At 28.5% G+C, this 25,955-nt stretch overlaps 1 protein-coding gene across 1 annotated transcript in view; it reads right to left on the bottom strand.

Moving 5' to 3' along the window:
• LOC142328087 (neurobeachin-like protein 1) overlaps positions 1 to 25,955 on the bottom strand; it is a 116,162-nt gene that overhangs the window by 9,233 nt on the left and 80,974 nt on the right. Inside the window, exons 23-33 of the mRNA XM_075371575.1 lie at positions 24,722 to 24,966; positions 24,432 to 24,590; positions 21,327 to 21,498; positions 18,028 to 18,170; positions 16,956 to 17,211; positions 14,731 to 14,849; positions 14,011 to 14,168; positions 13,585 to 13,764; positions 11,599 to 11,725; positions 5,858 to 6,085; positions 452 to 545 (exon numbers count right to left, since the gene is read on the bottom strand). Of these exons, the coding sequence (XP_075227690.1) occupies positions 452 to 545; positions 5,858 to 6,085; positions 11,599 to 11,725; positions 13,585 to 13,764; positions 14,011 to 14,168; positions 14,731 to 14,849; positions 16,956 to 17,211; positions 18,028 to 18,170; positions 21,327 to 21,498; positions 24,432 to 24,590; positions 24,722 to 24,966 (1,881 nt within the window). The remainder of the gene's footprint in view (positions 1 to 451; positions 546 to 5,857; positions 6,086 to 11,598; positions 11,726 to 13,584; positions 13,765 to 14,010; positions 14,169 to 14,730; positions 14,850 to 16,955; positions 17,212 to 18,027; positions 18,171 to 21,326; positions 21,499 to 24,431; positions 24,591 to 24,721; positions 24,967 to 25,955) is intronic.

Here is a 25,955-nt window from a genome sequence, read left to right as displayed (position 1 = left end):
TATATCTAATTATTTAAAATGTGATACTTGTTCAAAGTATAGTAGGTAACAACAGTATAAGAACATAATGATTATATTAAGTAAAATATTTATCTATTTTCTGTCACAAATCATATGACTAGTTTTGTACTAATCTTTTTCTTTAACATACTGCATCCCAAATCATCAAACACATGTTACGTAACTGAAGACATTATATTTGTGTTGTTAGATGGGATTAAACATAATCTATTAAATCATAAATTTTTGGGTCATCAACTTCTTATTGTAACAGACCTTTGATTGCATCAAAATGTCAACAGTTTCTCTATATTGAGATTCAGTTAATTACAGTCTCAGACTAGTCACAACAGATCGAGCTGCGATTAATCCTAACTGAAATGAAAATAAAAATAACCAAGACATAATACAAATATAAATTTATGAAAGATATGTTCACTTTAAAACCTACCAAATGCCAATTTAGCCATTTCAGCCCATTCTTCTCCAGGTACCTCTTGAAATATAAGTAATGAATCAAGGAGGCCTAGTACACCATCTAATAGCTGGAAAAGTAATTTTAAAAATGCATTAGCAATCTACTTTCTAAAATCTAATCTGTAATAATAGGAAAACAATTCCTTAATTCAATAATCATTGATTACAGTTATTTTGCTAATGTCAATTGCAAATTTTTCTCAGAATACCACGCAGTTTCTATGCCTGGACGGAGAGAATTATCTTCACAGACTTATACTTAGTTTTATCACTTTGCAACCCAAGTCTAAGTTTTTGCAAGATGTATCTAGCCAGCGCATACCGTGGGCCATTGTATTTAATTACATTATAATTTCAAACTGCATATACTCATTATTTTTATAGTTTATTAGATTGCTGTTTAGTTCATTTGGGACTATTTTACTGAATTCTTCTGGATACTTTTGAAAACATCAAGCAAAACTGAAACATATGTTTGAATTTATGTTTAAGTTTTAGCAGCTGAATACATTATTTGTGAAGTCATCATTTGTTGAGTTTATGAGCAAACTATTACATTATTTAAGTAAAAATAATATTTACTGAACTATTTTTATTATTGTATTAGCTAGTACAAAACAATATTATTTTTTATAATATAAAAAATAATAAAAATAATTTATAACACACAATCTGACAACTTCTTGCATAGATTCTGATTTGGGAAGCAGTTAAATTTTTTTTTCAAGAACAAATTAACAATTTGAACGTAAACATTTTCTGTGAAAATTTTAATGATCCAATGATATTTTTAATTTTGGTTCAGAGGATAAAATATATCATGTTACTGATGACTTTTCTTTCTTTCTGTTTAGCCTCTAGAACCACCATTAGATATTACTTCAGAGGATGATATGTATGAATGTAAATGAAGTGTAGTCTTGTACAGTCTCAGGTCAACCATTCCTGAGATGTGTGGTTAACTGAAACCCAACCACCAAAGAACACTGGTATCCGCGATCTAGTATTCAAATCTGTATAAAAGTAACTGCCTTTACTAGGATCTGAACCTTAGAACTCTTGACTTTGAAATCAGCTGATTTGTGATGACGAGACAACTCAATGGGTTACTGATGACTATCATGACTTTGAAGTACATCAGCTTGCCAAGCAATCTGATGATGATGATAATGGTAACACTGTTAACATAAATAACCCTAGGCCAATAATAATAATAATAATAATAAGAAAAGGAAAAAAATTGACAGACAAGCACAAATATATATAATTGTAATATACACATTATATATAGATTATGTTCAACCTCCTACTAAACAGACTGGAGATCACAATTATAAAAGAATTTGTTTAAACATACATATCCATTTTACAAGTTGTTAGCCATTCTAATAAAAAAAATTAAATTCTGTTCATAGAAAAAATTAATGCTAAAATAACATTGCTAGTGGTATAATTAAATACATTGTCGTGACAAAAATATCATCATATAAAAGACATTTGGTTCAACCCAGCCAACCCAATAAATTTTTAAATCTAAAAGTCAGGTACTAAAAGAAAAATCTTTTCATTTAAAATAATCAATCAGTTTATATACTATTTATATTTTTTATAATTATATAAAGTATTAAATAAATCATGTAGGCAATATCTCACAACTCTGGAGTCAATTGAATAACTTTCAGACAACAACAAAAAATTCAGTCATTGAATTGCATTTATTTCATACTATCTATATATATGTAACACTGTAATGAATATATTGATTAACTGTATACATATTATTTAAAAAACAAATATTTACATCCATCAAATACAGTTCAAATAAAAGGTAAGAACACTCACCTGTCTGTAGTGCTTTCAAAGTGTTAATTCACCATCAGCAGACAAATTTAATAAATGACACACAATTATAAATTAAAATATTTAAAAAATCTATTATTATGTATATACTAGTGTAATTCATAAATGTCATAGTTAAAGTTTACATAATAATGATTTTTTTAAATTTTAATTTATAATTGTGTGTAATTTATTAAATTTGTCTGCTGATGGTGGAGTAACACTCTGAAAGCACTACAGATAGGTGAGTGTTCTTACCTTTTATTTGAACACTGTATCAGATGGATTTAAATGTTTGTTTTTTAAATAATATATATATATATACAGTTAAATGATATATACAATACAATGATACTTATGTACAATTATAAACTTTACATTATCTTACCACGGTAGATATAAGAAATTTTTACTATGACACTAGTATATACATACTAATAATTTTTTTTTTAAATTTTAACTATATTTTTAACCATATATTTTAATTCATAGTTAAGTGTAACTTATTCAATTTTTCTATTGATGAAGGAGTAACACTCCGAAAGTGCTACAGGCAGGTAAGTGTTTTTACCTTAAATTTGGTAGATTTAAATATTTTTATTTAAAATAATTTATTTGATAACAGTGGTACATAATGTTTGAAAAAAAAAAATATATATATATACAAACAACATTGTACATCCAGTACAATAAAAAAAAAAACCAGTGAGTTCAGTTTGCTCCATAATGAAACTTTACAGTTTATTAAAATCAAATTCATCAATTTTCTGTTATTAATGGAATAATCTGTTTTTACTTATACCACATAAAAAATGAACAAATGTTTGTTTACAAATCTGTAAGTCTGATTTTTACAACTTAAAGGCTTTTTTTTATGAATGTCCATTCTTAAAAAAATGTGTTTTCTTGTTAATTTTATACATGACAACAATTGTATACATCATACAGAAAAAAATTTAACTGGAAACTGTTAAGTTTTAATATCATGTTTTCTTCTTATTTAAAATATTGTAATGGCAGCCTTGATTGTTGTAATTCTTTTTCTCAACGCTAAAGCTCAGCTGATTCAATTCTAGACTCAGTACACAAGGTGATATGTAGTGGGACAGTAACATACAATGCATTAAGCAATTCAATCAATTATTTACATTAATTCTATTCAATATACTTCAAATACTTCAAATATTACATGTATTATTAATATTCAATGTGTTATTACTAAACTGAAATCAAATTACAACAAACAAGACTACCAGATATATCTAATCAAAAATGTATTCTACAAATGAATAAATACTACATAAACTCAATATGGATTCATGTACTTATTCAAACTTCAACTAATCAACAGAGACTAAAAATTTTCTCATTCTTTTGTAAAATAAAGAAACATAACTAAAAATGATTAAATATTTCATAAATATGAAAAAGTCCAATAAGTAACAAAAAATAATTAGTAGAAGAAAAAATAATTCATTTGAATTAAAACTGATAAATAGGAATTAAATTTAAAAAAAAGAACAAAATAGTTATAACAAAACAGCTAGCAACGGGATTTACTAATCCATAGACCCAGTACATGTCATCCTACAATGAAGTGATTCAGACATTTAAGAAAAACCTGCCAAAAAAGTATTTTCAAAAAGGGAACAGATCTTTTGGATCCAAATAAAAACATTTCTGAGGAAAAACATTTCCTAAAAAATAGAGACTGTAGCATTGTGTTTTCGTAATTATGTTAGCATTGTGTTTTCGTAATTATGTTAGCATTGTGTTTTTATAATTTGTTCCAATTAAACTAAAATTTGTTTAACTAAAATATTGCAAATAAAAAAATTCTTGTGCAGTTCTGTGCAAGAAAACTAGTCTTTTTTGATATTTTACTCAGCTTACTTTTGAAAAAGTATCAACTTATTCTAATCTAAAATTTTACAAAAAAAACCTTTGATCTAATAAAAATAAGTCAAAAAAGCACTATAATAAAAAAGAAAAAAAAGAAAAACAAGTTTCAACTCTCTTACCACTGTGACTCGCTGCATAAGTATGAAGTTATGTTGACTAACATAACCTCAAATTTTTTTTACCTTAACTCAAGAACAACTCAATCCATCTTCATCAAACTTTTACATGGACAACTTCAGATATGCTAATACAGCATACCTAAATTACAATGAAAGTGATCTAGTAGTATTGGAGAGAGTATGGAGCCACAAAATTCTATACATAGGTTTATATATATTTACATATACACGAGGCATTCATAAAGTACAGGCCGTTGGCTTATATTTAAATATTAGCAGGTCTGAACAGTTTCACACATGCATGGCCATCTATTGACTATTTACAAAGCCACTGCAGTTGTTTTGATTCAGCAGTCTTTTGCCTACCAGTGAATGCAGATCGCAATGTTTGCGACAATCATTTCTCCCACCAGTTGTGAAGTGTGCGCTGTGATTCGATTTTTGTGTGCGAAAGGATCTTCAGCTGCTGAAATTCACTGAGTTGTGCCTAGTATATGGACCTACAGCAATGAGTGAAGGAAAGGTTAGACAATGGTGTTGAGACTTTCAAATGGCCGCACAAATGTGCATGAAGAAGACTGGAGTGACAGGCCCAGTATTTAGACCGATGAAATTGTTGAACAAGTGAACCGAAAAACTGTGATGTGATCAACGATTAATGATTAGTGTGCTCTGGCTGATGAATTTCCGCATGTTGGACACACCTCCACCGCTACCTTAACCAAGAAGATTCAAGATTTTCATTGGGAATTTTTTGACCACCCTACATATAATCCTGACCTTACACCTGGTGAATACTTCCTCTTCTTGCATTTGAAAAAGTGGCTTGGTGGACATCGGTTTGAAAGTGACGGGAACTGAAGACTGCCATTGTCTACCGGTTCAATTACCAGGCAGCGAATTTCTATGCAGAAGGCTTAAAGAAACTGGTGCAGTGTTAAGAAAAGTGTTTAGAACTGAATGGTGATGATTATGTGGAAAAATGACGTAGATATGTAGTAAACTAAAACTGTCAGTAAAAACCTTTTCTTAAGAGTTAATTTTTTTTAACGACCAAACTTTACTTTATGAATATACCTCATATCTATATATTATTATATGATTTCAAGTAAACAGTATTTTCATACTCCTCATATCTCATAGTATAAAGAAAATGAATTCTCAGCTCCTAGTCCCATCATGTAATTGAAAGTAATACTGTACTTTTCTTTGAAAAGTCTATAAACAAAATTATTCTACGTCCTATGAACAAATTATACTAATTATTTCAAATTAATTCAATTAAATAATTAAGTAGTTCAAATTTCAAATTTTGTAGAATAGCATTAAGCCTGATGTAAATTATTTTGCGAGAAATATAATCAATAATTCAATTCCATTAATTCAATTTTCAATAACCTACACACACATTCATTATTTACTAAAACACAATGCAACAGGTTTCAATGAAACCAGAATAAATTATATAAGTATACTCTCCAACATATAAAAGTATTTTGTATTTGAATGTAATAAATTACCCGTGATGATGCTTTCTTTGAATGATCATGATTAGGATCAAGAACAGTCAGATCATAAACCCATCTAAGCAACTGAGCTGCATTTTCTGAACTAGTAGAATCACGAAGATCACTTAATGCAGCTGTAACAGCCATTTCTAATAACCGTAACTTTAGTTCCAGATGTGAGCAGTGCAAAGTATTATTAAGTCCCAACCAATTAATACAAGCCATAACTTGACCTCGTTCCTGTGAAAACAAAGCATTCTTCAATACATGACTTACTGTATTCTTCAAATACATTTAAATTAGTTCCATCAAATATCACAAGAGATTGACATTAATTAATTGTCAATAATATAATATTGTCTCACAATATACTGAATGCCTAACTACAGTTCAGCAGATGATATCCAGTCTCTTTTGGATAATTCTAGATGCAAGACACAAAACCATTAACACATTATAGCAAACAATAAACATAGTAATCAAATTAAATACAGAGTAATTCTATCTTTAATTGGACTCAAACATGAGTCTGGGGTATTGCAGAGCACCAAAAATAATAATAGTTAGTTGTATATGCCATTGTTTATCAAACTCCCTTTGTGAAACTTCTTCCTCTTAATGGTGAAAAAGATATACTAAATATATTCATTTAACACTCCCTACATACAAAAAGAAATAATATTAAAAAAAATAATGATGGAGTAACTCAAGAATTTCTGTTTTAAACCAAATCCCAACATAATTAAAACTAATAATGCTTATCAAATGAATTTATAGTAAACAAATTAGTAACTCAATGAATCTGAGCTTACAGATGAGAGATTCTGTTAATATTTATGCAGTCATGATGAAATGACAAAACATGACAGTAATTCTAGCAGTTTATTTAAGAAAGATCGCAACAAATGAAAGAAAAAAGATTATTACTATTTGGTGGCTGTGTCAAAAAGTTTTATTGACCATTTTAAAAAACAAATCTAATGAAATGTAAATCTACTTGTAATCTTCAAAATTTGTATAGAAACTGAATGCAAATTAAAATGAAAATTACAAGTATGTGAAAAAGAAATTGAAACATTAAAATAAAATGGTAATGAACATTATATCTACATAAAGCACATATGTGTATTTGTAAAAAGTGTTATGAAAGTTTTGTAACACATCTTTTCTTTTAAAAATTTTTCAAAATAATTTCACACACGCTTCTCCATCCTTTAAAACCAGAAAAAAGCTATGTTTTGTTGAAGATCTGGGCAAATTCATTGTCCCAAGCCCTTAGTCTGTTCTCCTCTCTTCAGTCTGTTCTTCACCTGGAGAAACAGCGTGAAGTCATATGGAGCAAGGTCAGGACTGTAGGGAGAGTGGTCTAACAGTTTTATTCCAGTGCTAGCCAAATACTTGGAGCTACCTTTTCGGCAATACATTGGAACTTTATCATGGTGAAGAAACCATGTATCCATCCTTGAATTTGGGTGCAGCTTCTTGAGAGCTTTGACAACTTTAGGCAGGAATTCCTCAGTAAAGTTTATACATACACTTTTTATAAACTTATTTACAATTTATAGACTGTATAAAAGAATATTTTAAACCATTATAATTTTTAATTAAAAAGAAAAAAAATTAAACAAGAATTAAGTTACTTTGGGTAAAAAGTGGTTTAGTATTTGCTTCTGGCTCAGAAATTATATTTCATAATAAAGGAATTTCTTTCCACATAAGTATTTTTCCCATTTTACTTACTTTAGCTAAGTCAGGAAAACATCTGCCAACATTAACTATATATTTTAATGTACTTAAAATTAACAAATTTATCAATTTGCCATAATTTATTCTACACCGGTTTGAACATCTATATTATATAGTTTAACTATACATTTAAGCAATTACAGCCTTTCATATACATCTATTCCTAGATATGACTTCCTGGATCAGGATTTTGGACTCCTTTCTCCCCCTCTCTCTTCTCTCTTTTTCTGTTTAGCCTCTGAAACCATTGTTAGTTATTACTTCAGAGGATGAATGAGGATGATATGTATGAATGTAAATGAAGTGTGTTCTTGTATAGTCTCAGGACAACCATTCCTTCATTCCTTAGATGTGTGTTTAACGGAAACCCAACCACCAAGGAACAATGGTATCCACGATCTAGTATTCAAATCCATATAAAAGTAACTGCCTTGACTAGGATTTGAACCTTAGAACTCTTGACTTCAAAATCAGCTGATTTGCGATGACAAGTTAACCACAAGCTGGTCTAGCCCTACCAGTACTTAAAATTTAAACCACACAAATAATTAAAAGTGCAATCACTGTTCCTTTCAACAGTGAATCTGAATTTTAATTTGTATGCAGTAATTAGAGAGCTTTTCCATACGCAGTTTTAATGAGTTTTATACTCTATACGAGGTTTGTAAATAAAGTAATGAGACTAACTTATTTTGGCAGCCAAAGTGACAGCACTGTAAAGTTATTAGTTAACATATGGTTTTATGAATAGCTGATTTATATTAGGTACTTACATTTTTAGTCTGTTGTTGGCACGTGATTTGTTTACATTTTACAAAAATGTAAACAAACTTTTTGTAAAATGAGTTTTTGTAGTAAGTTACAAAAATGAGTGATAATTATGAGCAGTTTTGTGTAAAACTAGGTGAGAATGCTAATGAAACTTTTTCAAAATAGAAAAGGGCATATGGAGATGACAATCTGTCATGAGCCCAAGTTTTTAGGTGGTTTAAAGCATTTTCAGATGGCCGGGAATCAGCTGCAGTCAATCCACCCTCTGGAAGACCGTTAACATCAAAGTGTGACGACAATGTTGAGCGAATCACAGACTTGATATGGTACAACCGGCAATTGACTGTCAGAATGATTGCAGAACAATTAATTTGAACCATATCACAGTCCATCAAATTTTGACAAAGGAATTAGATATTAAAAAAAGTTTGTGCAAAATTGGTCACTAAAAAGCTCAATGTTGAACAGAAAAACAACATGGTAGAAGTGTGCCGCGATCTTCTTGGGCAAATTGAAGATGATCCTGATTTTCTAAAAAATGTTATTACTGGTGATGAATCTTGGATATTTGAGTACAGCCCGGAAACAAAATGCCAGATCAAGGAGTGGCACACTTCAAACTCACCACATCCCAAAGAAGGAAAAATGTGCAAAACAAAAATCAAAACCAAGCTAATTTGTTTCTTTGATAGTAATGACACTGTCTACAAGGAGCTTTTTGCCTACAGGACAGACTGCAAATCAATATGTTTACTAAGAAATTCTCGAAAGACTGCAGAAAAGAGTTACCCACATGAGACCAGCCATCAGACAACTAGATGCTGCATCATGACAATATACCTTGTCAAACTGCACTCTCAATTAATGAGTTTTTGGCAAAGAAAAACATTCCTATAGTTCCCAACCACCTTAGTCACCTGACTTGGGACCCTGTGACTTTTACCTGTTTCCAAATTTAAAAAAACAGCTGAAAGTACACCTTTTGGGAACAGTAGAAAACATAAAAAAATGTAACCGACCATCTGAAGAATATTCTGCTTACTGAGTTCCAACACTGCTATGAAGAATGGGAAAACTGTTTGAAGCATTGGGTGGTTTCCCAAGGGAACTATTTCAAAGGTGATAGTCCATGTATAATTGGATTGTAAATAAAATGTTTTTCTGAACCAGTCTCATTACTTTATTTGCAAACCATTTATTGTATCTTTTGCCAATTTACATATCATGAATCTTATTAAACTCTGTTGTTCTCTTTGTGCATTTCAAAACATTCTCAAAATCCATTTTTTTTTTTTTTTTTTTTTTTTTTTTTTTTTTTTTTTACTAATATAATTTTTATATTTAAGAAGCAATTTTATTTCAGGAAAAATATTTTGATTTAATTGTAAAATCAATTATTCAATGATCTTATATGAACTTTCTTTATAAAATCAAATATTTAATAATTTTGAGTTGATTTACTCTATAGGATTGATTATTCAGTAATTTGAGTTAATTTTCTCTTCAAGATCAAATTTTTAATTAAAAATTTTAACTTAATCTATTAGGTTCATCTGAAACTAATATTATCATTCATTCTATTTATATATAAATGTATATTATAAACCACTTAGTACAGAATATTGAGATAAGACATACCTTACCTTAATTTTATCATGAAAGTACTTTTCCAGGATCTGCATCTTTAGTCATGATTGAATTCATTTAATTAAATTGCACATCAAATAATGATATTAAAGACATTAAAAATTAAAAATACTAAAATAAACCATGCACATGGTGTAATGTTTGTCACATCACTGTAATGTAATGAACATTGGTATAAATTTATTATGAGTGTTTCTATTTGTTGATGTTTTTATAACACTGTCTCCCACAAACACTGGCTGATGGTTTAGCAAAATTTCAATTTGATAAACCCATTTGGTAAACAAATAAATAAAAATATATATAATTATTATTATATACAAATATATATTATTTTTTTTAAAGCAATTCTTTTAATAACCATACTCCTCTGTACCGATACAAATTAATTTATATTTAATAGATCAACCCTAAGTACAGAGCAACTGAAATAGGATGACTTACCTTATTTCACCATGTAAGCAGAAACGCATTTGTGAACTTAATTCACATTATCAGCTGTATTTATATATATCATTACTATTACTATTATTTATATACATATATTTCAAAAAACATCATTTATCTCGCAATATCATATCATTTATATTTTATGTTAAAAATTTTTTTAATTAATTAATTTTTTTTTTAAATCTTTTAAATTAAATTTAAATTTTCTTCATCATACTTTAAAAGCTTATACAAAATTTTAAAAACTTTTATTTAAGTTAAAAATTTTAAATTATAAATCAAAACAAAATGTAAAATATAAAAAAATTGTTTAAAAATTAAAAAGATTAATTAATTAAAATTGATTTTAAAATTAAGTTAAAAAATTAAAATGTAATCATTTTTTACACATGTACACAATGTGTTTTCATTATAAACAAATAAAGTAAAATTACATTAAAAATCAAAAACTTTTAAAGTAAAATCAAAAAGCTATATAAAGTAAATTCAGTGAAACGGCTGGAATATAATTTTACTTTACTAAAATTTTGATTCTACTTTAAAAATGATTGATTTTTAATTCTATTTTTAATTTAATTTTATTTGTTTATATTGACATTACATTGTGTACATGTGTAAAAAATTGTTACATATTAATTTTTTAACTTAATTTTAATATCAATTTAATTAATAATTAACCTTTAATCATATTAAAAGTTTTAAAATTTCCATTAAAAGTGAAGAGACTTCTACTATTATAAAAAGTCATTTCATGGTATTACAAGAAATGTCATATGAATAGTCACGTATAAACTCTAGCGTATTACATACTGCTGTAAAGCAAATTATACTCTTGACAGATTGTGAAGATTCCTACAGTTTTAATAGAAATCCTTCCTTCAGAAATTTTTCTTAAAATAATTGGTACTCACACCAATAAAGTAATAAGTTTAATATAGTATAAAACTCACAATTTTAATTAATTAATTGTGCTTAATTAATTAATAATTGTGCTTACTTTTAACAATTCTGGTAAAGTCTAAAACTAGGAAAGAGACAACTCCTAACTGCCGATGAGCATAAGTCCACTTATGAGGGAGTAGAATCTAAAATCGTACAATTTATTTTTAAATATACAATAATGAAAATGATAAAATTACCTTCCAAGCATCTTTATTATTGCCATCAATTCCACGCCACATTATAGTAAAAAGGATATTTACAACTAAATAGCACAATTCTTGTTCTCTATCAAATACTTTTTCTGCATCTAAGGCTTTTAATTGTCTGAAAATAAATTAACAAAAATTAAATATTTTAAGCAAGATTACAAGATATTATTAAAAAAAAAATTCACATAGAAATCACATGCATATTACACACCCTAATGCTATAAAATAACTGGACAAAATTATTTAAAAGACTAATTCATTTTGTTCATTGAATTCAATTTCATTGACCCAATGGCACATGCTGGTCCATCTTTGTAGACTATCTGTCAATGAGCTTCTCTTTTTTTTATTTATAAATAGTAGAATAATGGAGTTGTGCCAATGTACCATGCTTAGGCGAATACTGAGATTTGGCTCTGTCATGAAAAAAATGTGCATGGTAGATGGAATTGGATTTTTGTAGCAAGTGAAAAATGCCATGCCTTACCAGGATTCGGGATCTCCAGATTTAAGGCCGAATGCTACCACTCCACCGCTTTGTGTAGTAAAAAAAATGAGCAATTCTGTTTAACATTACATACTTTTTCTTTTTATCCCAGAGCAATTTCAAATAATCTTGACTTCTTTTATAAAGCTCTTTTCAAGATTTCCCTACTGGTTAACAACCTTCCTTAAATCATTCAATGATTGCAGTTGTTAATGGCGTTTGATGCAGTAAATAATTGCTGAATTGTAAGCAAACTGTAATCATATTTATTAACTTGAACGATTACATTATATTGTCCGATGATAGCCATTGAAAGCGTTAAGTTATATTGCAAATGTACACTTATAGATGAGAATTAATTTGACTTGATATAAAATACAACCTGACTGTAATAACTGAACATGTTAAAGAATTGCTATATACAAATAAATTGACGTGACATGTTGTCATAATGAGTGGGGAAAGCCAACTGAACAAAGCGACTGTAGAGGCAGAATGCGCTAGTCGTCAGTAAAAAAAGATGCTTTTAACTGCCATCACCATAAGAGTATTTTAAATTCTTATTCTAAAATATCTTCTTATTTCTTCTTATTCTTGACACCTACTACACATGTTTAGTATTAGTCTCACTATCATTCTTAGCTTTAAATTGATTTTACAATTTTTCACAGCTTTAGTTTTTTTTAATATAAATATTCTACTCAAAACACTCTGGCTGATGACTACGACAATAAAAGTACCTCTACCAGTGAGCCATCCTCTACACCGCGGATCTTAATCAAGATGAATTCTAACTCATTACATCCTGAAATTTTCCCAATATGTGTAATCCATATGATTCTGTTGATTGCTGTGATAGAATTTCAGAATCCTGCTCACAACTAATAAGAATAATTTTTAGTTTGCCTCTCTCTTCCAATCAACAATGCACTAAAATTCAGCAAGTTATTCAGCTGATCTAGATCAAGGATCAATAAGGAATGAAAACAGAAGAAATTATGAGAAGGGTAACAGACTGTTTCCCTACCAGATAGTTATGGCATAAATATATCCAACTTTTTACATAAAAAGATGAATACACTAATCCCTACAAAACATGGTTTTACTGCATAGCACCTAACCCAAGATGCAGCAAAGCCTGCTCCTAATCCTCATTGCAGCTGGTTGTTAGCTAGCAGTGAAGTTTTGTCCAACTCCTCCTATGTGATTTCACTCTCAGTTGTCTAATGTGTACTATGAGAGTGCTTGAATTTAATATAAAGAAAAAGTTTGTTGTTTTTAGAAAGTAGAAAATTACTTTGAAAAACTTTCATACTTCATTTAAACATTCAAAAATAAAATGTGATGGGTTTTGATTACATAATAATTAAAGTACAAAAAAAAATCAACTTTCAGAAAGAAATCATCATTTTTGGTTCAATATTGGAAGTGCTAAATTAAAAATTTATCAGAAACATAATATAATATTAGCAATCAATGATTATTACTGGAGGGCGTCAAATAAGATCTTTTCATCTTCATCAGATTCTTCATGAACTGAAGCATTTGTTTGCGTTGATACAAGACTCTGAGTTGAAGCACTAGTCGCAGAATTACAACTATCTATTGAAATCTGAGGGGAAGTTGATATTTCTTCTGTTTCACCTTCGTCACTGCTTGATTGTGATCTGAAATTCAAAATAAAGAACAACATAATATTTAATTATAATGAATACTTAACAATAGATTGTTACATAACTATATTTAATATATTAATACAGACATGTAATGTATATTATGTTGTTTAATAATAAGTTCTATACTTAATTATGAAGTTTAATGGTAATATTACCGTTTTATAAATGGTAATTTATAAAACGTAATAATATAAATAAATATTACGTAATATAAATAAAATAAATTTTAATAATTACCTGTTTGTAAAGCTGATTGTATCCATATCTAATCCAAAAGATGCTAATAATTGAGATGTTCGTACTGGTCTTGGGCTTTCGGGGTCCTGCAATGATGTTAAACTACGTCTTTTCTTTAATCTTGACCTAGCTGTCTCACCAAACTCTTCAAGACTTTCCTATAAATCAAGAAAAATATATCTGAATCAAAAAAACATAAATACAATACTTTTTTTTTAACCTCTGGGTCCACATTAAAGTACTGCTTCAGAGGATGACATGAATGATTTGTAGTGTGTGTGAAAATGCCACGCCTGACCAGGATTCGAACCTGGAAACTCCGGGTGAAAGGCTGAGATGCTACCACTCACGCCATGGAGGCCGGCGCAAGTAAATAAATACAATTCCTACCTACTATTATGTATGAATCAATATGACTGCTTTAAATAATATTACTAAACATGGTATTCTACATACGTTCATACATTTCAAATAAAATATAATACAGAAAATATGATTTCCTTTTAGACATATTTAAATGTTACACATCACTAATACATGTTTCACAATGATAGTGTTTACATTTACTGTAAACACATATATAATATCACATATAAAATATCAATGAATATCAATCACACAAGGAACAATCTCTCCACTTACATAGCACTATAAAGGTTTTTAAAAAATGGTTATTTCTAACATTAAAAAAAATATATTTATGTTACAAAAGAAACTTACCTGCATTTCTACAGTTTTTTGTTTAAAGGTGTTGTAAGCTGAAGCAACAGCATAAGATATGTTATCAGCAGCATAATGTATATTATCAGCAACAGCATTTGTAACAGTCTCTGCAACTTCTAAAAAATATTATTAAAAAAAGTCAATTTCAATATCAAACTAAATACTTAATTGAAAAAATCTGATGTGGACTTCCTTGTATGCCTATTACATTTTTTTTTAAATGAAAAGTGCGTACAATTCTATTTCATTAATAACTTCCGATATTTTTTTCTTTTTTGTTATTATTGAATTTATTTACTGTAAAATCTTTTTTACAATCAGAGGTTAATAATTATTAATAAACCAATATATTTAAATTAAAAAAAAAAAAGAAGATGAAGTCTGATTCGAACTAATGTGCCTTCCCCTTGTAAGAGTCAAATATTTCATTAGGCTATAATTCTGGAACGAATGAAAATAAGTATCACTTATGATATATATTGTTAAAAAGCTCTCAATGAGGTCTTATTACTGCAGTTAAGAAAAAGTCCAAAATCCAAATTTTTGGATTTTAGGCTTTTTTGGACACTTGGTTCAGTCGACTGCAATCAAAAGGGGAGCTAGCTGTACAACTAGATGTTACAACAGTTCTAAATCCAAAATTTCAACATCCTATAGCTAATTGTTTTTGAGTTATACGACACATTCATACGTATGTAAGTACAGATGTCATGCCAAAACTAGTCAAAATGGATTCAGGGATGATCAAAATGTATATTTCCGTTGAAATCTGAAAACTGAAATTTTTCACGATCGCAATACTTCCTTTACTTCATACAAGGAGATAATTAATAGTATACTTTATCTAAAAATACTAATAAATAAAAAAAATAAATTATATTTAATTCCATGTTGATTACAAAAGATAATTCTGGCAAACTTCTAAATGTCTGTTGGCTAGATGTTACTCTACATCTTGGTGGAGGAAAAAGTCACCTTTGCAACTGGCTATCAAAGGCCCTCATTTCACAGCTGGTTTAAAATAGCATAAATTTTCACCAGAAATTAAATGGAATACTGAATCAGTCTGAAGTCATGCTTCCTTATAAAAAACACAAAGATCAACTAGAAGTATGACTACAGATCCTGACATCCTCATCATTGAGTGTAGTCAGACCCTGACTACACCCAAAGAACTTAAATGGAGAAGGGATAAAGAATAAACAAAACAGGTAGGGGATAAGAAACAGCAACCTACTCTCAGAAGCATTGCAGTAATACACAAACAACTTCCACAAGAAAGTTCAAAACTATTTCTGCAGGCAGTGAGCAGCCACCCTGTCCGCAATCCCTTAGGAGATCAGGGCAATTTTAATCATATCAAAGCAGATACAGGTCAAATGAAAGGCAATACAATGACCTGCTTAAATATCTGCTAAAACAAAAACTGATTTCCTAGAGAAATTAAAAATGACAAGAGCCACCTGAGATTTGGTATATGTTCCTAAAGTAATAACCCCATTCATGCCAGGAATTCTACGGCAAGTGAGATATCCACTAAATACTTGGAAATACAGAAAAAGGAAATATCTGACTCTTGTGGTTTAAAAACAAGGACTTTTTCTTTCTACCCTCAAAATTGCATACTTATAAACTGTCTTTTAAAAATCGCAACTGGTATTTAATGCAAATTAAAGTAAAAATGTGATCTGGCAAAAATTCTCTAGTAAGTTTTCCTCACAATTGGGTTTATTATATATATAGATATATCAAATAACAACAAAATAACCACTACACAGTAATAGAAAACCTAAAAAACTAATACCAAAAGTTAACTTTCCCAGGATCCTGTAATCAGTCAGTACAAAATTCCAAAATTACATCAGACTAAAACAAAAAATAAATGAAGAAAAACTAAAAATTTAGAAAACATAAACCCTATCACAAAACTTGAACAACATAACTCAATGCCTACTGGAATGATAATAAATAAAAAATGTCACGTAAATACATACGTAAACACGGCTGCCAATGGCTACAATCAACTGTCTTTAATTAAATCATCATCTTAGTTTTTTTAGGTTCTGTTACTGTGTTTGGTGGTTATTTTGTTGTTATTTGGCACAGTGATCAGTTTGTTGAATTATATGAATTTTCATGAGGTTATATAATTATTAATGCAACAAAAGAATTTATAAAATTGAATAGTTTTATTTTTTTATATTAATCAAGTACTAGTTTACCTTTTATCTCTAGTTCAAGTGTAGAAGCAGCATCTGAAAGAGATAAACGAGAAACAGAAGATGGTGAACATCTTCCTCCACCAACACCACTTCCTCCTGTTCCACCTCCACCACCACTACCACTACCGCCGCCACCAATGCTATTGTTATCTAGTACATCTTCTTCAAATGACATTAAGTCAGGCAGTGAATCTGATTTTTGAGTACTTATAGGACATTTTACGAGTAATCTAGTGATGCAATCTTGCCAACCCAACTGAAATAATATTAAAAAATATACATTTGATTGTTAGAAATAATTTAATCATTAAACTTAATGATTGGAAATATCTATATCCCATCTGTGAAAAATATGTAAGTCATGAATTACTTTCTTTTTTTTTAAATTTAATTCTTCCTTCACAAGAGACTGTAAGTCTACAACTACAGTTTGAAATATGGTCTTATCCAAGCTGATCAATCCTAACATGGTATCATTAATTAAACACCAACAGTCAAAACATAATGTTAAAAAACATTTACATATAATTTATACTAACAGCTCTAAGCTCTAAGCATTTATGTATATGTTGATATACATATGGTATGAATGTAAATAGGCTTTTCATAATCGAACAAAAATGTTATAAAAAGTTTTTTTTACAGCAATTCTAAAAATTCTGTAGTCCTGTCTATTCAGCATTCCACAGTTTTTTTTATTAAATTAAATTTAATATATCATTTTAAATGAGTGTCCTAAACATTATACAGGCACTGAGGTTTTATTCTAACTAAAAAAAAATGTACACAGTTCATTTTCAAAGAATATTATAGAAATTACAAAACTGTTGGCTGAAATTTAGTAAATTCTAGGAAAATCTGACTTACTTCCTAATTCATATTATAATTGGTTGATCAAAAAAATAAAAAATTACTGGATAAATAACCAAAAACTGATAATAGGAATAATCACTTTTGAGCATATAAAAACCTATTTGCATTTTCAGTAGTAAATATTAGATAGACTTTTCATTTATAGGCGAGAACATAGCATTAAAATTAATATATAAATAAGAATATTTCATTTATATACCTGTTTAGCAAACTGCTGAGGTGCAGAAGGTCGCATAAATGTGATAGTTAATATCTTCCTGGCAGCCTCTAGCTTAACATCAACATCACAAAGAGCTAAAGCATGAATTAAAGATAATGCTCCAGCATAACTTGCACTGCTTTCTGAAAAATAAAAATAAAGATTATAGATGGTAATTAGATATAAATTACTAAATATTTACCATACAAAAAAATCATAAAATCACATTTAAATACAATTCAACTTGAAATTTCAATAAAAATTAAATTATTTATATATCATGATTATCTTGCTATTGGAAAGCTTGCTTTTATCGCAAGCGAGCAAATAGCCTGCTATCTAATAGTTATAGAATAGTATAAAATAAAAATGATTAAAAACATAAAAAATTTAAGTATATGAATCTCAATGTACTCAAACTCCTCAAGTAGACAATTAGTTACAAAACCTAAGAACAGTAATATAGAAATTTATTAACACATTTCCAAAAATATTTATTCAAAGCCTAAAGAAAATCCAAGTATAGCTTAAAAATTTATTTTTCCTTAACATAAATCATTATGATGATAAACTGAAACTCTAAAGCAGACTATAATAAATTAATAGATATCGGCATATAAAGAGCATAAAAGAGCTGCAATTTACAACTAAATTTATTCTAATTGTACAAGTTGTTATAACAAAATTAAATAAAATTAAGAAATTTAAGAAAAATTTCAAATTATTTAAATATAAAAGAAGATTACAATAACAAAATGAAATGTTAAACTGAAAACTTACAAATATTTCAAATATATCCTCCATTAAATTTAAAGATATATTACAAATGAACAGATTCTAACTAAAAATATTTTCATTAAGAACACTGTTACCATCTTTAATGACCATGGTATTACCATCTAAATTTCTAACAAACAATAACATTTTTTTGATTTTAATTTTACTGATTAAAGCGAAACATTATTATTCTTAATATATTTTTAATAAATAATTTGATATGAAGTCTATGAAGATAGTGTGGATTCATTGCAGACATGTTGTGTATCATTTTTATCAAATTTTAGCAACTTTATAAAAGATTAATTTTGAATGCAGTTTTTTATCACAAAAAATACATATTATAGCCTGAAAGCACACAAACAAATTCTTTTGTAAAGAAAAAAAAATTATTCAACAAGTTTTAAATCTGTTAAAAATTAAAAAACATAACTGCCACAAATAACTAAAAAAAATAGGATATCCGGCCAGTGTAAATCATTACACGATAGTGTAATGTAGAAGTATTGAGCCCCTAGATTTCAGAAAATTACCATTAGATCCGTGAAGGCTTTATTGGCATAAAGCCTTCACGGCTTTATGGCGCCTCAAATATTATGCATCACAAGGTGAATGTTCTGAACAACATTATTAGGCTCAACTCCATTTTGGCATAAGCCACCATAAACAGAAACATTTTGCTGAACTTTATGACATAAAACAGTTATTAGTTGGTTTGTAATCTCCTTTCATTACTCATTACCCTTGATTGGAAGTAGTCAAGTGGAGTTATGGACACTGACCATTCCTACCCATTCCTACCATCTGGAAACAATTTAATCTGTTTAATCAATTCCTCTGCCCTTTGGTTCTCGCATAACACTGATGGAAAGGAGCTGTTTTACACTTCAACAGATAAATAGGTATCGGACAGTCATCCGATGTTGCAAAATGCATCAGCATTGATGATCCTTTTTCACTCGCTGTAAATCCTTTTTGCCTCTCGAATGGGAGTCAAAGATATAGAAATGAGCATTATCCTTAAATATAGCTACAGAGTACTGGTTCAGACAGGTCATGATCACGCATTCATGGCTCTGGAAGAAATGCTCGACACCTGATTCTATATAGCTAGAGTAGCCCTCTGGTAATTCTTCAGGAGCAGTGGGCTTTATAAGATCATCAACTACATATGGCTAAACTTGCATGTTCACTGACAGTCCACAGGACAACAATTCTTCTGTATTCATGTAGTCTGGCCTATCTACCAAGTGCATCAAGCATTGCAAGAAGTAACTGTCACCAACTAGCAAACTCTGTCAATTCTGATGATGATCATTTGGGCAGAGCCTTCAGTGCCGAATATGCAATGGCAGTCACAACCTTTGCTGTACACTGGCGACCATGTGATTCTGCTCTACATACTATAAACTTACATACTATAAACTTTCCGTTGCCTTCATCTTGTATATAGTTTGCCAATTTTGTATATAGTATAAATTATTTTCAAATTTTAAAAATCTATTTAAACATATATGTATCTATAATATTTATATAGCGTGCGACACTCCTGGTAACGTAAGGATTCCAATGCAGGGTCATATATCTAAACTGGTTCAGCCCTTGAGTTGTTATGTTAGATCAAACATACATACATACACCCTAAATACATTGTATATTTTTGGCAGTCATGTAAAATACAAAAAAAATAGAATTTTTACGTATTAATTCTAAAAGAGAGAAGAGACTACGACTGCAAAAAGAACATGTAAAGAGAAATGGATGATCAAGAAAATGGAAGATGAAGTAATGGGATAGGAATAAGACAAATTGAAGGAAAAACCTGCAGAAGCCTTTTATGCTATAGTTAGATGAAAATTAAGAAAACACATCACTGTAGGTAATCATAAATGAAGAGAGAAATTTTCCCAACAGCATAATGAGTGTTTTTTTACATTAAAAAATTAAAATTAATTTTTATACAATTCAAAATGTACCTATAAAACTGTAAAGAATGCTTTTCATCTTTCAGAAAAATACATATCTTAAAATAAACTTAATTTAATTCTAAGTATTAAATATTTATTTCCCTTCCTGTAAAAAAAATATATAAATAAAACACAAATAAAAAAGTAATATATCCACATAATATGGCTCCATAGATATCCAGTTCAAAAAAGAGTTTATAAAAAAATATTAAAATAAATAAGTAAACAATCTCCCTTTCCTAACTTGGAAGAGAGAAACATATTGTATATAAGAAATCTACTGCAAGGAAGTAAAGTATACTCAAATGTATATGTGGGTGATCTCAAAATACATAAAAAAGATTAACGAAAAGTATAAATTTAGTTAAAGAATAAAGAATTAAGAAAAAAAATAAACAAATAAATAAAATAATCAGTCAAGTTGCAACTAAAATGAGCAGGGTACTCGCCTATCTATTTTAACTATAGTTATTATCTTTTATTTACCATTATTTATTTATACGAGTATGATGATTTTTCATCTAAGCTTAAATTATAAAACGAAGTATACTTTACCACTTAATAATATTTGTTCTAAGAGAATAACTGTAAATTCCATAGAGAAATGATTTTCTGGTAGCATTGCAATTAAACCTGGATATAAACCACATGGAGTCGAATCATTTAAACGAAGTCTACCTTTATTACGATCATATACTTTTTCTGTGCGTAATAATACAGACAGCATCTAGAATAAATAAAATTATACATTAAAAAAAATAAAATGAGGATTACAATTTTACAGATGCAATATTTTCAAAATACTGTTAAGTAGAATCATGAAAGATAAAAATCTACACTCAGATCATAGTCAATAACAAAAAAAAAAATAGCATTCAAAGCCTAATTTTTGTAATTATCTCATAAATCATTAAATTATGTAAATAAAAAGCCACCACAGATTTTATAACTCTAATTAAATTTTTTTACAATCACATAGTGAAAAAATTTATAAAATGAATAGTTGAAATCCATGTAGTAACCAAAATGATGACTTGGTTATATTTACAAGCTAATTGACTGATATACATGAATATCTGGGAAAGACGTTGAAAGGAAATTTAAAAATTTCTCTTTTAAAATTAAAAGTGGCATCCATTTTGTCAAAACAGCAGCTTATAGTTTTTAAAAATTATATGGTTAGTGAGATTTTATCTGAGGGATTTTTTACAAAAAATGTCAGTGATAAACATGGTAGTGTTGTTAAAAAAATTAATACAAAATTATTGTTTAACCTTTTGTAACAATTCTCTCATTAACAAATTATTGTATAAGATTTGGATAGAAATCAATCATCAATATTAAAGTGTATATATATTCAGGGTGTTTGAGCTGTGGGCTCAACACATGATGAATTTCAGCCCAGAGAAGACTACAATGATGCTCCTCAAAGGCCATTTGGCAGAATCGGCAAGTTCGAGTATTGATGTCAAGCCATCAAATAAAGTACTCAAGTTCAGAAGTACCTCGAGAAGTATCTTGATGAGAATTTTCAGTTCAAGAGGCACCTTCAATACTTTGCAGAAAAGGTTTGTAGTGCCGTTTTTGAAATTCAGCGTGTGGTCAATATGAATTGGGGTCTCAATTTTAGAACCTTAAGCATCATGTACAAAGGCATGTGCGAAGCAATTATGTTGTATGTTGTGCCAGTTTGGGCAGATAGGATGAGATTCCATAGTTATAAAATTATATTATTAAGGGCCGAACAACTATTACTGTTGATGGTAATGAGTAGTTACTGGACAGTTTCACAGGAGGCAGTCTTTGTAACTGCAAGGGTGAAACCAGTTGATATTCTAGCTCTTGAGAGACAGGAGCGGTATGTTGCTAGAAAGTTGGGTGAGTTGACTTCCAAAAAAATTCGGGAAACTGAACAACATGGTTATGATATATAGCAGGCTACATAGGATAACACTACTCAAAAAAAATGACAAGAAGATGAATATGAAGGGAAAGGAAATGTTAAGAACAAGGGAAGAATAAAAACATTAAGAGAAGATGATAAATATAAAAAGAAAGAAAATGTTAAAACCACAGAAAGAATAAAAAGATTTAGAGGAGACGATAAATATAAAGAGGAAGAAAATGATAAAACCAAAGAAAGAATAAAAACATTAAGAGAAGATGATAGATATAAAAAAAAGAAAACATTAAGACCAAGGAAAGAATAAAAAGATTAAGAAAGGATAATGAATATAAAGAGAGAAAATTTAAAAACTAGAGAACGTGTACACAAATTAAGATCAGAAGAATTATATTAAACCAAAGAGCAATTAAATGATTGGCAACAAAAAACAAATAAACAAAATGATGATCAACTCTGACTTGCAGAGAATATTGTCCGACAATGTCAGAGGATTAATGAACTAAAAGATAAGCCCGATCTTTAATAAATTCTTTGCAATTTATTAAAGATCGGGCATATATGCCTCAGTGTATATGTTGTTCTTGTGAGGGTCTATTTTTCAGTCACTCTATAGTTAACTTTAATGCAGATTAAATTAACAGAAGTACCAGAATAATTAAATCAAATTAAACAAGAAAATCCAAAAATAATATGATTCTAAATTATAATTTTCAATTAATATTAAATAATCAGATGTTTTACCAAATCTATTACATATACACATATGTACTAATGCCCATTAAATTTCATATACACATCTTTAAAGTACATAAAACTTTATTTCACTAATAACTTCTGATTTTTTTCATATTTTATTTTTTTTTATTATTATTGATTATTTATTGTAAAAATGTTTTTACAATCACAGGTTAAATCAATATATTTAAATTAAAGAAAAAAGTGAAAAAAATTAATTAAAAAAAAAAAAAGTTAAAAAAAAGGAGATGAAGTCTGATTCAAATCAATGTGCTTTCCCTTGTAAGATCTAATAAGATGAAATATTTCATTAATTAAATTTTTATTTGGCTATAACTCTGGAACCAATGAAATACATACCACTTATCAATGAAAAGCTCACAATGAGGGCTTATTACTGCAGTTAAGAAAAACTCCAGAATTCAAATTTTTTGGGATATCGGGCTGTTGGACACTTTTGGTTCATTTAATTGCAATCAAAAGGGGGGTAACATAAGATGTTACAACAGTCCTACATCCAAAATTCCAACAACCTACAGTTAATCGTTTTTGAGTTATGCGAGATACATATATACATACATATGTACATACAGATGTCATGCAGAAACTAGTCACAATGGATTTAGGGATGGTCAAAATGGATATTTCCATTGAAATCTGAAAACTGAAATTTTTTGTGATCACAATACTTCCTTTACTTCGTACAAGGAAGTAAAAATGATAATGTACTAAAGTTATTACATTTTTATCATTCTCATTTGAGCAATATTTTCAAACTTAGATTGTCTTAAGAACACATAAATATTAAGTTGTGTGAAACCATTGCAATGGATCATCATACATACAGACCTATTAAAAATGTTAGAATTTTAACAGATTTTTTGTTTTGTTTAATACAACCAGATTCATGAAAAAAATTATTTAGGTTGTATTATATAAATAAGAAATCTAAATTTTAAATTGAAATCAACTACAATAATACAATTATTAAAACAAATATAATTTATAAATATACTCACTTTAAGTACTCTCTGTTTAAGTTCCATTGAGAAATGTTTTTCAGTTAGTAAACAATATAGCATATCTGCAGCTTGTGGTTCATACATCAGAAGAAAAATTTGGTCTCTACAAGTTTTAGTCTCAAGATGAGCAACTAACATATCTAGCACTTCCATAATCTGTAAACACAAAGTTTAAATAAATCTTTTAACAAAATGTAAAGATAAATCCTTCACTATTTTCAGAAAATTAAAAAAGAAACTATTATTATTATTTATCAAAAAGAGAATAATATAGAAATATTACTGACCAGTATTTCTTCCTTAACTGTAACAAGAAAACCAAGAATTGCAGCTATCTCTTTTGTATTGCACTCTTTTTGTAAATAATATTTAATTAATCCCAGCAGTGATACACGTATTGCTTTACTTTCATTACTTTCTGATCCAGTAGAATAATGTCTTCTAATTGTATCTAATAAAAATTGAACACCATATCGTTTTCGAAAAATCTTTCTTTCATCTTTTATTACAGTTGAAATATATTGTATGTGACCTACAGAATAGAAAACTATGTTAAGTAACGATTTTATTTTTAACCAATAATATAAGATATATTAAAAAATATACACTGTAAATCTTAAAACTAAAAGGATTTGATACAAGGTTTCAATCCAGTGGTTATAGATACATTTAATAAACTAACTCATCACCAGTTGAATAACATAGATACAGGTTTTATTTTATAAACTTAACTTTCAATGGCATAAAATAAAGAAAATAAAAAGGAGCTGTTGGCAGAAAGTATGAATTGAATTATTTGCAAGAGATATTCTACATACTATCAGAACATACATAATTTCAAATAATCATGGTAAAAACAATTTCTCAGGTATAATTGACATATTTCAACCCACCATATTAAGCATTCAGAAATATCCTTAATACATATTCTGCCAAACAAAAATCAAAATTAAACCCCTGCAACAAAATTAAACCACTTCAACAATTAAAAAAAAAATACAAATAAAATACAAAAATAAATAAAATACCATTTAACTTCTAGGCATTATAAAATGCTCAAATTTTACTAATGTCTGCCCCTTTTGAAGGTTAACAATTAAAAGTTTGCCCAAATACCAAAAAAATATAGTCGTATACATTCAGTATTACTCTTTTTAATGGCATTCTATAAAACGGTTATACCTTTACACTATGCTATACAGTAATGTCATGGAAAAAAACTGTATGAAGAGACATCTTAAGACCACTTGAAGGGAAAAATTAGCTTTATATTCATAATTATATCATTACCTGTCTCGAGACAAGACCCTTGTACCTTACTCTCCCAAAATTTTCTTATAAGCAGTGACTAAGCTATGTTAAGAACAGCTGCAATTAGTATGTATCCATGTTTGGAGAGGCTAATTTATACGCAAAAGGCAATGTAATATCATCTATAATTCTCCAAGTAGTAATAAAATTTTTTTTCTGAAAGGTTACATTCTTATAATCCAATTGATAGGAAAAATTGAGTTTTATATT

This window comes from Lycorma delicatula, chromosome 7, assembly GCF_047948215.1.
Source record: "Lycorma delicatula isolate Av1 chromosome 7, ASM4794821v1, whole genome shotgun sequence".
Lineage (NCBI taxonomy): Eukaryota > Metazoa > Arthropoda > Insecta > Hemiptera > Fulgoridae > Lycorma > Lycorma delicatula.
Note: the sequence above shows the minus strand (reverse complement) of the source record. Positions and strands in the feature narration are given on the sequence as shown.